Genomic DNA, 14,710 nt, shown 5'->3' on the forward strand with positions numbered 1-14,710 from the left:
AGCGTTCTCCTGGCATCCTCCAAACCCAAATTCGTCCGTCGGACTGCCAAATGGTGAAGAGTTATTCATCACTCCAGAGAACATGTTTCCACTGCACCAGAGTCCAATGGCAGCGAGCTTTACACCACTCCAACTGATGCTTGGCATTGCACATGGTGATATTTTTCTTGTGTGCGGCTGCTCGGCCATGGAAACCCATTTCATTAAGCTCCTGACAAACAGTTATTGTGCTGACGTTGCTTCCATAGGCAGTTTGGAACTCGGTTGTGTGTTGCAACCGAGGACAGATGATTTCTACATGCTACGTGCTTCAGCACTCGATGGTCCCGTTCTGTGAGCTTGTGTGGTTGAGCCGTTGTTGCTCATAGACGTTTCCACAATAACTGCACTTACATTTGACCGTGGCAGCTCTAGCACGGCAGAAATTTGACAAACTGACTTGTTGGAATGGTGGCAACCTTTGAAAGTGCCGCATTGAAAGTCACTGAGCTCTTCAGGCCTTTTTTTGGCCAGTGTTTGTCTATGGTGATTGCATGGCGGTCTGCTCTATTTTATAGAAACAGGTGTGGCTGAAATAGCCGAATCCACTCATGAAGGGGTGTCCATATACTTTTGCATATATAGTGTATTTTGGTGACAATCAAATCAACAGTTAGAATTGATGATAGAATGTGGGGTGATAAATCCCAAAATCCATTCTGGCTCTGTCCAAATGATGTTGCCACAGCAACCAAAAGGCCTGTGTCAACAACAGAACAGGCTAATGAACAAGTTAAAATGAGGGTGACAGTAGTGGTCATAAAGGCCACCAGGATCAGGGGTCAATGCTATGGTCAATGCTATGCAGACCGAATGACCTTTGCCCTCCCTCTACCCTGGTCCTATGCACCTGGTGGTCTCTGTCCATCATACTGCTAAAGCCTGTCTCGGTGCACTCTTCCTCATTGGAAGACATTAACTTCGGGGCACTGATGCTGTGGTGCAAGGCCCTGAGGGTTAAAAAGTGGGGAGTCAGCAGGGAGGCTCTCCCCAGAAAGGGAGGGATGGAGGGAGCAAGGATGGAGGAGTGAGGGTGGGGGGTGGTTTAATGAGTCACAGAGGGGAAGCGTCGGGACGTGGTCAGCTCGACAACGGAAGGGGGGAGTGGGTCCGTTTCCATGGAGGCATCACAATCTCCAGATCACCATAGCGACTCAACTCCAACCGCAACTTGGGTTGAATGGATCATAACTCACACATAGGAATGTATTTGTCTGAACTGAAAAGAAGACAGATGCAGCCTTTCTGTAGTTGAGTTGAGCAGCAATCTCATTATTTATTGTAGGAAGTGCTGCAAATGTAGCCCTAATCCCAGTTAATCACAAGAGTTGAGACGGCCAGGTAAGAGGATATGGTTGCACTGGCTGGCTTGGGTACCTCTTTGTACACGGTTTCTAAGAATCTGAGAATTCGGCTTGCAGCAACGCGCACGGATGCACACACACACACACACACACACACACACACACACACACACACACACACACACACACACACACACACACACACACACACACACACACACACACACACACCGTATAGTGGCAGCGTCTCCATTCTAGTGGAGGAGGGTAATTCTCTGGGCTTGAGCCAACCTCTGTGCTATTAGACGGCTCTTGCAGACCTGTGTGAGAGACAGAAAAACACACACACAGGCTTTCCCACAAATGTACACACACACACACACACACACACACACACACACACACACACACACACACACACACACACACACACACACACACACACACACACACAGTTTTTCTCACACACAGGCACCCACAATGAATGTGTACACAGGTTACCCACCACACACCCACAGTAGCAGGCACACAGAGGTGTGAAACCACGGGAGGGATGAGGGGTAAAAGTCAAAAAAGTATTTGGTTTAAAACATACTTAAGTATCGAAAGTAGAAGTATAAATTATTTCAAATTCCTTATATTAAGCAAACCAGATGGCACCATTTTCTTGATTTGTATTTATTTATGGAAATCCAGGGGGACATAATTTACAAAGCAGTAGGTATGACCAGGGATGTTTGGTTGATCAGTGTGTGAATTTGACTTTTCTCCTGTTCTGCTCAGCATTCCACATGTGACCTGTACTTTTGAGTGTCAAGGAAAATGTACAATATTTTCTTATGGGAATGTAATGAAGTAAATGTAGTCAAAAATATAAATAGTAATGTATAGATACCCCCAAAAACTACTTAAGTAAAAATACTTTAAAGTACAACTTAAGTACTTTACACCACTGGGGGTGGGTGAGTGGGATGATGGGGGCTGGGTGAGTGGGATGATGGGGGGTCGGTGAGTGGGATGATGGGGGCTGGGTGAGTGGGATGATGGGGGTCGGTGAGTGGGATGATGGGGGCTGGGTGAGTGGGATGATGGGGGCTGGGTGAGTGGGATGATGGGGGCTGGGTGAGTGGGATGATGGGGGCTGGGTGAGTGGGATGAGGGGTGAGTGGGATGAGGGGGGCTGGGTGAGTGGGATGGGGGAGGGGAGCTGTGTGAGTGGGATGAGGGGAGGGGAGCTGTGTGAGTGGGATGGGTGGAGCTGCGTGAGTGGGATGGGGGAGGGGAGGGGCTGGGGGAGGGGAGCAGCGTGAGTGGGATGAGGGGAGGTGAGTCTAGGCAGGGAGGAAGGTGGGCCATGAGGCGCTCAGACACATTTGGTCCTTCCTTAGGTGTGTCTCTGTATACACGTCCTGATAAAGCTGTGTGCAATCCCCTTGGACACCTCGCCATACGGTGGCCGATAAGAGGGCTGGCCGTGGGAGACACTGAGCAGCTGTCCCTCTCAGCGGCTAACGAATCCCGAGCCAGCACTGCCACAGGCCACGCTGGGAGTTATCCACACAAACAATTTGATTTATAAAGTGTGTTTCTTGCACCAGACAACAACGCAGCACTACATGAGTAAAAGTACAGTTAAAAACAACAACACAGTAGATATTATATCATATATAATATTTTATAAGCTGGGTGGTTCGAGCTCTGAATGCTGATTTGGCTGACAGCCATGGTATATCAGCCCTGATATCACAAGTATGACAAAACATGTATTTTTACTGCTCTAATTACGTTGGTAACCAGTTTATAATAACAATAAGGCACCAAGGGGGTTTGTGGTACATGGCCAATATACCACGGCTAAGGGCTGTAATCCAGGCACTCCTCGTTGCGTCATGCATAAGAACAGCCCTCTGCGTTGCGTCATGCATAAGAACAGCCCTCTGCGTTGCGTCATGCATAAGAACAGCCCTCTGCGTTGCGTCATGCATAAGAACAGCCCTCTGCGTTGCGTCATGCATAAGAACAGCCCTCTGCGTTGCGTCATGCATAAGAACAGCCCTCTGCGTTGCGTCATGCATAAGAACAGCCCTCTGCGTTGCGTCATGCATAAGAACAGCCCTCTGCGTTGCGTCATGCATAAGAACAGCCCTCTGCGTTGCGTCATGCGTAAGAACAGCCCTCTGCGTTGCGTCATGCGTAAGAACAGCCCTCTGCGTTGCGTCATGCGTAAGAACAGCCCTCTGCGTTGCGTCATGCGTAAGAACAGCCCTCTGCGTTGCGTCATGCGTAAGAACAGCCCTCTGCGTTGCGTCATGCGTAAGAACAGCCCTCTGCGTTGCGTCATGCGTAAGAACAGCCCTCTGCGTTGCGTCATGCGTAAGAACAGCCCTCTGCGTTGCGTCATGCATAAGAACAGCCCTCTGCGTTGCGTCATGCATAAGAACAGCCCTCTGCGTTGCGTCATGCATAAGAACAGCCCTCTGCGTTGCGTCATGCATAAGAACAGCCCCCTGCGTCATGCGTAAGAACAGCCCTCTGCATTGCGTCATGCGTAAGAACAGCCCTCTGCGTTGCATAAGAACAGCCCTGCGTCATGCATAAGAACAGTTGCGTCATGCATAAGAACAGCCCTCTGCGTTGCGTCATGCATAAGAACAGCCCTCTGCGTTGCGTCATGAGTAAGAACAGCCCTCTGCGTTGCGTCATGCGTAAGAACAGCCCTCCGCGTTGCGTCATGCATAAGAACAGCCCTCCGCGTTGCGTCATGCATAAGAACAGCCCTCCGCGTTGCGTCATGAGTAAGAACAGCCCTCCGCGTTGCGTCATGCATAAGAACAGCCCTCCGCGTTGCGTCATGCATAAGAACAGCCCTCCGCGTTGCGTCATGCATAAGAACAGCCCTCCGCGTTGCGTCATGCATAAGAACAGCCCTCCGCATTGCGTCATGCATAAGAACAGCCATCCGCGTTGCGTCATGCATAAGAACAGCCCTCCGCGTTGCGTCATGCATAAGAACAGCCCTCCGCGTTGCGTCATGCATAAGAACAGCCCTCCGCGTTGCGTCATGAGTAAGAACAGCCCTCCGCGTTGCGTCATGCATAAGAACAGCCCTCCGCGTTGCGTCATGAGTAAGAACAGCCCTCCGCGTTGCGTCATGCGTAAGAACAGCCCTTAGCCGTGGTATGTTGGCCATATACCACACCTCCTCAGGCCTTATTGCTTAAATATATCATCTTTCTATGTCTTGTCTCTAGGTGTGACCTGTGCTGCCTCTCCTTCCGGACCCACCGCGGCCTGCTGCGGCACAACGCTGGCATCCACAAGCAGCTGCCCATAGACCCCGTCGGACAGCCCTTCATCCAGAACAACCCCTCCATCCCCTCTGGCTTCAACGACCTGGCCTTCATTGACTTCTCCTGCCACAAGTTTCCCCACATCGCCCAGGTCAGAGGAGAAATGATGGACAGAATCATGATGCTAATGCTCACAATGCTACTGATACTGATACCACACATTATTATGATTATGAAACTGATACTGGTGGTATGTTGGTCATCTATCACAGGAGATCTCAGTCTGCTCTTCCACACTCTAACCCCCTGTCTGTCTCTCCAACAGGTCTGGTGTGAGACCAACCTCCGCCGGTGCACCAGCAAGTTCCACCGCTTCGTGTGTGAAGCCTGCGACAAAGGATTCCCCTTGCTCTCGGCCCTGGTCCTGCACAAGACCACCATTCATCAGCAGCAGCCGTCACCCAAAGGGAGCGCCCAGGAGCCCCCCGCAGCCCAGGAGAAGCCGGCAACCCCGGCCCCTCAGCAGGCCAGCTTCCTGGAGACCCTGGGTCTGCAGCACATCTCCCAGGTCAAGCTTCAGCCTTCGGAGGATGAGGTCCGGCAAGCCCAGCTGGACAGCATCCGGGTCATCCAGGTGGAGCCTCTGGCCTCCACCTTGCCCCAGGAGGTCGATTCCGCGGCTGCGGAATCCCTCGGCGGCCTCGGCTTGGTGGCGGCCTCGTCCCTGCAGGGCCTGTCCCAGAGGGAGGCCCTCAGGCTGCTCTCCCTGCAGCCTTTCCCCACAGGCTTCCTCTTCCACCCAGGTGGTGGTTCTACGATGAAGCCTGTGTGTGGCGAGGCTGGCCTGATGGAGCTGGCTGACATCCAGCAGATCCTGAAGGTGGCCTCGACCGCCCCCGGTCAGATGGGCCTCCTGCCGTCCCTGGCCAAGGCTCCCCACTGGGGAGTGTCCAGCCAGGGCCAGGCGGCTGGCTGCAAGCTCATGCCCCCACTGAAGCCAAAGCCCATGGTGGCACCACGCTCCAGCCTGGCCGCCTCCACGCTGCCGCCGCTCCAGAGCACCCAGCAGGCCTCCCTGGGCTGCATCAGCCCCAGCCTGCCCCCACCGGCCAGCCAGCTGCTCAATATGCCCCAAGAGTCTTCGTCATCGTCCTCCTCTTCCTCGGGCAGCCAAGCCTCCCTGGAGAAGATGCAGATGGAGGCAGACTGCATGGGCGATGCCCATATGCCCAACGACTCGATAGAGCTGCAAATCAAACAAGAGGAGGGCCAGGCGGCCGGAGGGAAGAAGGGGGCAGGGGGTTCCAACCGCGGCGGCATCAAGGCTTCCTACCCCTGCCGCTTTTGCGATCAGGTGTTTGTTTACTCCGGGGTGCTGCAGGCGCACATGCGCTTCCACCTGGGCATCCTGCCGCACCAGTGCAACATCTGCGACTACGTGGCGCCCGACAAGGCCACCCTTATCCGCCACCTGCGCACGCACAGCGGCGAGCGCCCCTACGTTTGCCGCGTCTGCCACTACCCTTTCACCGTCAAGGCCAACTGCGAGCGCCACCTGCGCAAGAAGCACATGAAGAACACAAGGAAAGAGATCGAGAAGAACATCAAGTACGTCTCGTCGACCACAACCCAGGATCCCTTGGAGCTGGCCTCCGCCGGCGACACCGCCTGCCGTTTCTGTGGTGAGGATCTAAAGAGCTACCGGGCTCTCCAGATCCACCTACGCACCCATAACGGCTGCCAGCGCAAGCCCTTTGAGTGCCGGCGGTGCGGGGCAGCTTTCTTGGCCAAGAGGAACTGCATCCACCACATGCTCAAGCAACATCCCGAGGTGCAGGAGCGGGAGATCGAGGAGCACATTGCCACCCTTCTCCCCGCCATCACAGCCACCACCTCCAGGGCCAGCTCCAGCAGCCCTCTGGCTCTCAATGGCCTTATGCCCACCCCCAGTGCCACCATGCAGCCGGTCAAGGTGGAAGATTTCAGCATCTACTCCTCCTCCGGTGACTTGGATCAGCCATTGGACTTCTCCAATAAGAGCCGCGGGGGGGGTGGAACCAGCAGCGGTTCAGGGAGCCTAGCCGGATCTCCTGGGATCAAACTGGAGACGGTCAGCCTGATAGCCTACGACTGCTCCATGGAACCTATTGACTTGTCCATCCCCAAGAACCCCAACAAGAGGCTGAAGAGAGACGCTACAGCTGTTGACACAATGAGCGTGGAGCGCCGAGAAATCAAAAAGGAGCTGCCCTTCCCCAGTGTACTGGACCACCTCCCCTCAGCAATTCAGCTGGACAAGAGCTATGAGGAGAATCTGAAGACCCCCCAGTCTGGCTCTTACCAGCCCCCCCCAGTGACCATCTCCCCGCTTCTCATTAGTACCCCTACTGCCACAGGCCGGGCGCTCCGTCTCAAGCCCCTGCTGCCCAAACCGACCTCTTCTTCCTCCTCCCTGAAAGAGCTTCCCCCTCTGGCTTCCATCGCCCAGATCATCTCCTCCGTCTCAACGGCTCCAGATTTGCTCAAGAGGGAGCCCACGCCGGATAACAAGGCTGGCGCCGGCCTCAACGGCCTTCAGACAGAACCGGAGCGTTTAGTTGGGGGCGACAACAGCTCTGAAGCCTCGATGGAAGAGCTCCCCCTAGAGGGCTCATCCAGAAAGCGCACTAGGAAGAAGCCAGCGAGCCAGGCCAAGACTATAGCACCTGCCCGTGTGCCCACGCCTGAGCAAAACACAGACAGCGGCATGGACCTGGAGTCCAGTGGGGAGTTTGCCAGCGTGGAGAAGATGCTAGCCACCACCGACGCTAACAAGTTCAGCACCTACCTGCGGACGGGTGCGGTGGAGCTTGGAAGGAGGGACGAGGGGAGACAGAGCCAGGGAGAGGAGAAAGAGTCGCCTCCTCATTCTGTGCCTCCCCAGTCCAAAGGAGGGAAGAAGAATGCCTACTCCAACTCAGTGCAGAAGATGACCTGTCCCTTCTGCCCCCGGGTCTTCCCCTGGGCCAGCTCCCTGCAGAGGCACATGCTCACACACACTGGTAAGCCATATGGAAACAGACACAGATGGGATAACTCCCTAAATACCCAACACACAGTAATGTTGAAATACTGCGTAAATAGCCTGGTTGAAACAATGCAATGATACCTGAAAGATACTGTTCAGTAATGAAGAAAAACATATATTTTATACAACAATTTCAAGATGTTTTTTAATTTGACAGGTTTTCTAAAGAGTCTAACTGCTTGCATTTAGCATATTTACAACTTGCTGTGGGTCCACAACATGTCCCTAATACTTCTAATGTGACGTTCAGTCTTCTCTAATGTGCTGTCGGCTACAGGTCAGAAGCCCTTCCCCTGTCCCAAATGTGACGCCTTCTTCTCCACCAAGTCCAACTGTGAGCGTCACCTGCTGCGCAAGCATGGCGTGACAAACCGCTCGCTGCGCCGCAACGGCCAAATGTCCAAGAACAAGGATGGCGATGAGGGATCACACGACAGCGCAGGTAAGAAACTGTACTGTCATGTACTGTATTGTACTGTAATATACGGTCTGATCTATAGGTTACCATTCTGTACCTATCTATCTGTAATCTGGCGGTTCATTTTGTGTGTGTGTTCCAGAGAGTTCTGAGAATGAGCAGACTGCAGGAGAGGCTCTGGACCTGAGCAGCATGGACCCCGATCAGAAAAGCTCTGCATCCGAGTCGCCCAGCGCAGACCAAACACCAGACACTGCTGAGCTGCTGCTAGGGGAGATGGAACCACAATCCAACAACAACAACATTGAAAATGACGACAACGACGATTCGCAGAGCAACAAGAGCTTGGACCTCAACTTCGCCAGCAAGCTCATCGACTTCAAGTTCTCGTCAGAAGGCCAGCAGCCCCAGACCTCCCTGGTTGGAGATAAGGGGGTGGCGGTGGCCGAGCCAGATAGAGTGACGGCCGCCCAGCAGCAGGACCAAGAGCCCTCCAAGTACACCTGCAAGAGGTGCAAGAAAAACTTCCGCTATGCCGCCACCCTGGCTCGCCACGAGAAGGCACACTTGTGTGAGACTGCACCCCCCGAAGAGGCTTGTGGAACAGAGGAGACTGGGCCTGCCCCAGAGGATCTCCCCAACACTACTACAACCACCGCCGAGGAGGAGGATCAGGAGGAGGGAGAGGGAGAGAAGGAGGCTCCGGAAAGCGAGGGAGTGGGCAGCGTGATGGACAGTGGTTCAGAGGAGGAGGAGAAGAAGGAGGAGAGAAGTGACGAGGAGGGAGCAGCAGAACCAAAGAATGAAGGAGAGGCAGGCAGAGGGTCGGGGAGCAAGGCGGACAAGAGGAAGAAGATCTGTAATGTGTGCAGCAAACGCTTCTGGTCACTGCAGGATCTGACAAGACACATGCGTTCGCACACAGGTACTAGTTGATACCGGGGGGCAACTTTGGTTTTAAAAGTCAGGATGGGGGGGGGTCCTCCTGAGTGGCTCAACGGTCTAACTCATTGCATTGCAGTGCTAGAGGCATCACTACAGGCCTGGGTTCGATCCCAGGCTGTATCACAACCGGAGTCGAGAGTCCCATAGGGCGGTGCATAATTAGCCCAGCTTCGTGGGGATGGTTTGGCCGGGGGGGGCTTTACTTGGCTCATCGCCCTCTAGCGACTCCTTGTGGCGGGCCGGGCACCTGCAGGCTGACCTCGGTCAACAGTTGAAAGGCGTTTCCTCCGACACATTGGTGCGGCTGGCTTCCTGGTTAAACGGGCAGGTGTTAAGAAGCGCAGTTTGGCGGGTCATGTTTCTCCTGACTCGACCTTAGCCTCTCGAGCCCGTTGGGGAGTTGCAGCGATGAGACAAGATCGAAATTGGGGAGAAAAGGGGGTGAAAATAAAATGTGTATATATATATATATGCCCCCCACTTTATAGATTTTATTTTTACCCCCTTTTTCTCCCCAATTTCGATCTTGTCTCATTGCTGCAACTCGGGCTCGAGAGGCTAAGGTCGAGTCAGGAGAAACATGACCCGCCAAACCGCGCTTCTTAACACCTGCCCGTTTAACCAGGAAGCCAGCCACACCAATGTGTCGCAACAACTTCCACAGAGTCCCATATGTATATATGTGTATGTATGTATATGTATATATGTATGTATACGTGTGTATGTATGTACAGTGGGGCAAAAAAGTATTTAGTCAGCCACCAATTGTGCAAGTTCTCCCACTTAAAAAGATGAGAGAGGCCTGTAATTTTCATCATAGGTACACTTCAACTATGACAGACAAAATGAGAAAAAAAATCCAGAAAATCATATTGTAGGATTTTTAATGAATTTATTTGCAAATATATATATTTATGTATATATTTTTTATATATATATGGATAAAAACGGGATACATTTTTTTTTTAATTATCCAGTCGGATAAACACTCCAAAAAGCCTACTGGACTGCTCAGAGGCATCCGCGTGCTCCTAAAGTACACCGCTGCATCGTTTTGTATCACATTCCAATGATAAAACCGAGGGAGATGATGACATGTCCCCCCGTCCCAAGTTGTGGCCCTGGTTGTGGCCCCAGCTATTTCTTGATGCATTTATTGTTGCTTTACCTTCTTTAAAGATATGTTTTACCTGACCCTGTTCTGCTGTAAATAATTCTGTACATGTTTATATTTTTCTTCAGGTGAGAGGCCCTACAAGTGCCAGACGTGCGAACGCACCTTCACCCTTAAGCACAGCCTGGTGAGGCACCAGCGGATCCACCTGAAGCCGCGGGGCAGCGAGGGGGCAGATGGAGCTGATGCCAACGGGGCAGAGGCCCCGGCCGGAGACTCAGCTAGTGAGGAGGGAGAGTGCACCCCCACCAGCACCTGCCCCCCTTCCGAAAACGAGAGCGAAGGCACCGGAGGGGCCAGGGAGGAGGGAGGCGAGGGAACTGAGAAAGAGGCCCCTCTGCCAGGCCCCACATCCCTGGCCCAGTCCCTGTCCACCACTGAACCAGCCCAGTCAGAGTCAGCTACAGAGGCCATAGCTGAGCCGCTCGTTGAGCCAGTCTCGGAAGCAGTCTCTGAATCAGTTCCTGACCCACCTGTAGAACAAACCTCAGACGGACCCTCTGAAACAGATGTAGAACTAAACGCTGAGGTATCAGCCTCTGAAATGGCTAGAGAAACAGATGGCAATGCAGCCACTCAAACGCCAACAGAAACCCCCAAAGAATCTTCCACAGAGTCCCCAGCCCCACAGCCCACTACCCCAGAGAAAGACCCCGATGGCCCCTCGGAAGGCTTCATCCAAGGCCTACTGGAGATCCACACCAAGCCTTCCCTGGAGCACATCCTTCCCGCTGGCGAGGCTCCCTTGGTGGGCGTTGAGTGAGGGAGGCACCCTCCTTCCTACCCCCAGTCTCTGGTTCTCTTTATGCAGTGGACCGCTGTATGTGCCGCAGTGCCATAAGATAGAAGTACTCCTAAAGAATGCAAGACGATGAAATCAAGAAGAAACACCTTGTTTCTAAGTGCCTTACTACTTCTATTTTGTTAGTTTTTTTGCTATATCTTTATCTACATTTATCTACCGAGGATCTAATTTTTTATAGCGTTTTATGATGATTACATAATTGTTTTTGGATTCTATGAGATGAACTTTGAATAAGCAATAAATGAAATCAAATTTACCATGACCGATTTATATTAAATGATCAAGTGTGTGACAGACAAAAATAACTGTTATTGTATATTTAAACCACAGTCGTACCTTAAAAACAATGCTGAGAAAAGACTTGAGTTCCCCAGCAGTGGGGATTAAGTCACTCATGTAACTGGAAGCACAGCAGATACCCGCCAGGCTGTCACAAAGGTGTCCTGAAAAAAGACTTGATTTACTCTCTCTCTCATGATCCCTGATAACCAACATCAACAGTCTCTCTGTTTGTATTGAGAATACATGAATGAACTGTGACATGATTTTGGTGTTAGGAGGCAAATCAAAGAAAACAGACCTGACAATGGATAGCGTACCATATCTGAGATCTATGCTGTTGCGTTCCCCTAGGCTCTCTTTATCTTTATCTTTATCTTGATATGGGCAATATTTGCCTGAAACGTGTGTTATTTCCCCGAATCATTCTCATTTAATTTCATGTGCGTTGACCATGTTGCATGTGGGAGTGTTGTGTGTGTGTGTGTGTGTGTGTGTGTGTGTTATTCGTTCAGGAGAGGTTGGGGGATATAAGGTGTTTGAGGAAATGTACTTTTCCAGAACAAAAGGGCTTGGTATGTGTACCCCCCCATATCTCTCACTCACTTTCTAGCGTTCCTAGATACTTGTACTGTGTCTGTACTACCACCCGTGTGTCCAGCGTGTGTTGTGTCCACCTCCTCCTTGGTGGCAACTCATTTCCTTGCCGCTACTTTAGATGTCTTCCAGAACCAACCGTCACTGTGTTCTTAAAGGCCTACCTGTGGTTCTGCTGGGTTATTTTGATGCAGAACCTCACCTCGTGCGCTAGGTGGAACACTACTCTGTTTTGTCTACTTGAACTTTTGTAGCCCTTCTGCCTCCCATTCAGGCAGCCACCTTCCACCACACCACTCGCCCCCCCTTCCCCCTCAAGAGCATCTTTTCCGAGGTGGGACTCAAATGTCAATCATGTCACCTTGTGGGGTTGAATTTTGTCTAAATGTATGTGTTTTTCTCCCGTCTCATTTGATATTTTTTTTAAACTCAGAAGCAAACAAATCAAACCTCATGGCGCAGTAAGACGCAGGCAGCATCGGCTGGCTGGAGGCTGACGGACCGAGAGCAGAGAGCACTGGACTAGTCAGCCTCTGCCAGGCAACTGCCCATATGGCACTAACAAATTACAAACAAATCTACTACGACAATAAACAGCTAAGCAATCAGAGAGAATGAACTGAAGTGAATTTCTGAGCTGTGTTTGGAACTTTAACGTAACACAGAGTATTAAGTGGAGGGGAGAGGAGGAGGTGCGGCACATTGAGGGGGGGGGGCAGGGTAGCCTAGTGGTTAAGAGCGTTGGACTAGTAACCGGAAGGTTGCAAGTTCAAACCCCTGAGCTGACAAGGTACAAATCTATTGTTCTGCTCCTGAACAGGCAGTTAACCCACTGTTCCTAGGCTGTCATTAACTGACTTGCCTAGTTAAATAAAGGTAAAATTAAATTAAATTGACAGGTGGCGAGGCAAGTACTCCATGCAGAAAGAAGTCTGCCCTCTAGTGGCCGTACCACAGTATCTCCCCCATCCCAATCCTGCTCTCAGGCACTGGGAAAGTATTGTCAGAATAGAATGCTAAATGCAATTGTGTTCTAAAAAAACACTGTGTTAAGGGACTCACTCAGCTTATCTCATTATACCTTTGACCCCGTGTGGGTGTATGATTATGAGTCACATGAGAATGCACATGGACTGTTTTATTGTATTTATTTGGAAATCTGGTGAGGGGTGAATAGATGTGACTTGAGGAGAAGCCATGTATTATTACCACATTGATGCTGCAGAGAATACCGGATTCAAATCCACAAAATGGTCGCCCAGCATCGGCCCGGGACTTCTATTAGCAATAATCACTATTGATTTGAAAGCTTTATGTCGACCTTTGTATTTGTTTATAGACTGTGGGTCTATTTTTGTTTTGTTTATTATTTTTAGTTTGGCAAAAAAAAAATCCTCAGATATATAAATACGTATAAAACTGTGAAATTCTCTGTGTTTCAGATAATGGGTGAGTTTTAGGCTTGTTTTGCATGTAACCCTAATTTGTTCAATTATGGATGATTCATTTTTTCTCTCCATCTCGCTCTCAGGGTCTTTATAAAATGCATAATTCAATACTTCATTTTCCTGAGTTGCAAGAAGTTCTTACAAGTTCTTTTTTTTTTACGATTAAAACTGTCAATCACTACATTTAGCACTTGACTGTGAACTGCAATCAGCAGAACAGAGAAAATGAACTTGTGCAAAAAATCCTCGTGGTTGAGTGCGTGCTGTCAGCAGGATTCTTGTTTTAATACTATACCCATTTTTTTGTCTGCTTTTGATTGATTATACATTTTTACCCCCTCCCTCAAATTGCAGTCACCTCTCGTTTCAACCTCTCTCATTTGAAGAGGAAATCAAATTGTGACTCTGTAAAAAACCAATGAAAGTGGCTGTGTCACTGTCTGACGTTCTGGCCCTTTGTGGAACGTTCTGGCCCTCTGTGTCGCTGCTACGGCCACACCAGAACTCACCTCATAAATGGGCCTGGATCAGAACCTTTATAGTTAGCTACACTGCTCCCCTCCCTCCTGGTATTACAGTGCTTCAGAATCAGAAATGTAAGCTGTTCTGTGTCGAAAAAATGAAAGCAATAAAGATATATTAAGGAAAGGTGTGAATCAAACTGGCCTGGTAGTGTCTTTTATTGTCTGGCACAAACCTGCATTGATCACCTGTACTTTGAATTGTGTTTTACACTATGTATGGCCCTGTATACACAGTTTGTACAACACATTTGACACAACAGTTGTGATACAACAGAGTTTGTCTTTACAAAAATGTTTACACAGCTGTTTTGGAGACACTGATTGTGTTAAAGTTCTTGTGCAGATAAACCCTCGGTTGTAGCGCAAAAATATCTGTTGAATCACAACCATTGAGTCCAATATGTGTAGATCAGTTGTGCAACCTGAGCATGGAAGTGGCCTCAAGGTTCAAACTGAGCCAAGCCTGAGCTATGCTGGGCTGCCCTGGTTATACGTCCACCACAGCTGCTGGAAAGCGTGAAACAATGTAAAAAGAAAATATCCAAGCCAGCATATTACAGTTCAGGGCAACCCTATCCTATAAACTTTGAATCAATCAAGCATGTGTCTTGTAATCCATGAATGTAGGGTGAAAAGTGAACATACTCAAAATTCACCCATGTCCATGTGGTGCCCCCTTTTTTTAACTATAGGATCATTTCCATAAAATGAGTCCCCTTTTGAGTAGTGTAACTTGATCAACTTAATAAAAAACACATTTTCCAATCTCAATGGGTGAAATTAAAGAAATTACTATAGTAATTGCCTATTAAGTGCCAAA

General features: G+C 50.3%; 1 protein-coding gene across 3 annotated transcripts in view; it reads left to right on the forward strand.

Annotated features, from left to right (window-relative positions):
• Positions 1 to 14,027, forward strand: part of LOC118371121 (ras-responsive element-binding protein 1-like) — a 79,400-nt gene extending 65,373 nt beyond the window's left edge. For 2 of the 3 annotated variants that reach the window (XM_052483740.1, XM_052483742.1), the window contains 5 exons: positions 4,595 to 4,784; positions 4,959 to 7,674; positions 7,951 to 8,142; positions 8,261 to 9,043; positions 10,306 to 14,027. In XM_052483740.1, coding sequence (XP_052339700.1) covers positions 4,595 to 4,784; positions 4,959 to 7,674; positions 7,951 to 8,142; positions 8,261 to 9,043; positions 10,306 to 11,000 — 4,576 coding nt within the window. In that variant the 3' untranslated portion in view covers positions 11,001 to 14,027. The remainder of the gene's footprint in view (positions 1 to 4,594; positions 4,785 to 4,958; positions 7,675 to 7,950; positions 8,143 to 8,260; positions 9,044 to 10,305) is intronic. The other variant, XM_052483741.1, reaches the window with a different exon arrangement.
• The last annotated feature ends 683 nt before the right edge of the window (positions 14,028 to 14,710 follow it).

Source organism: Oncorhynchus keta, chromosome 28 (assembly GCF_023373465.1).
Source record: "Oncorhynchus keta strain PuntledgeMale-10-30-2019 chromosome 28, Oket_V2, whole genome shotgun sequence".
Classification (NCBI taxonomy): Eukaryota; Metazoa; Chordata; class Actinopteri; order Salmoniformes; family Salmonidae; genus Oncorhynchus; species Oncorhynchus keta.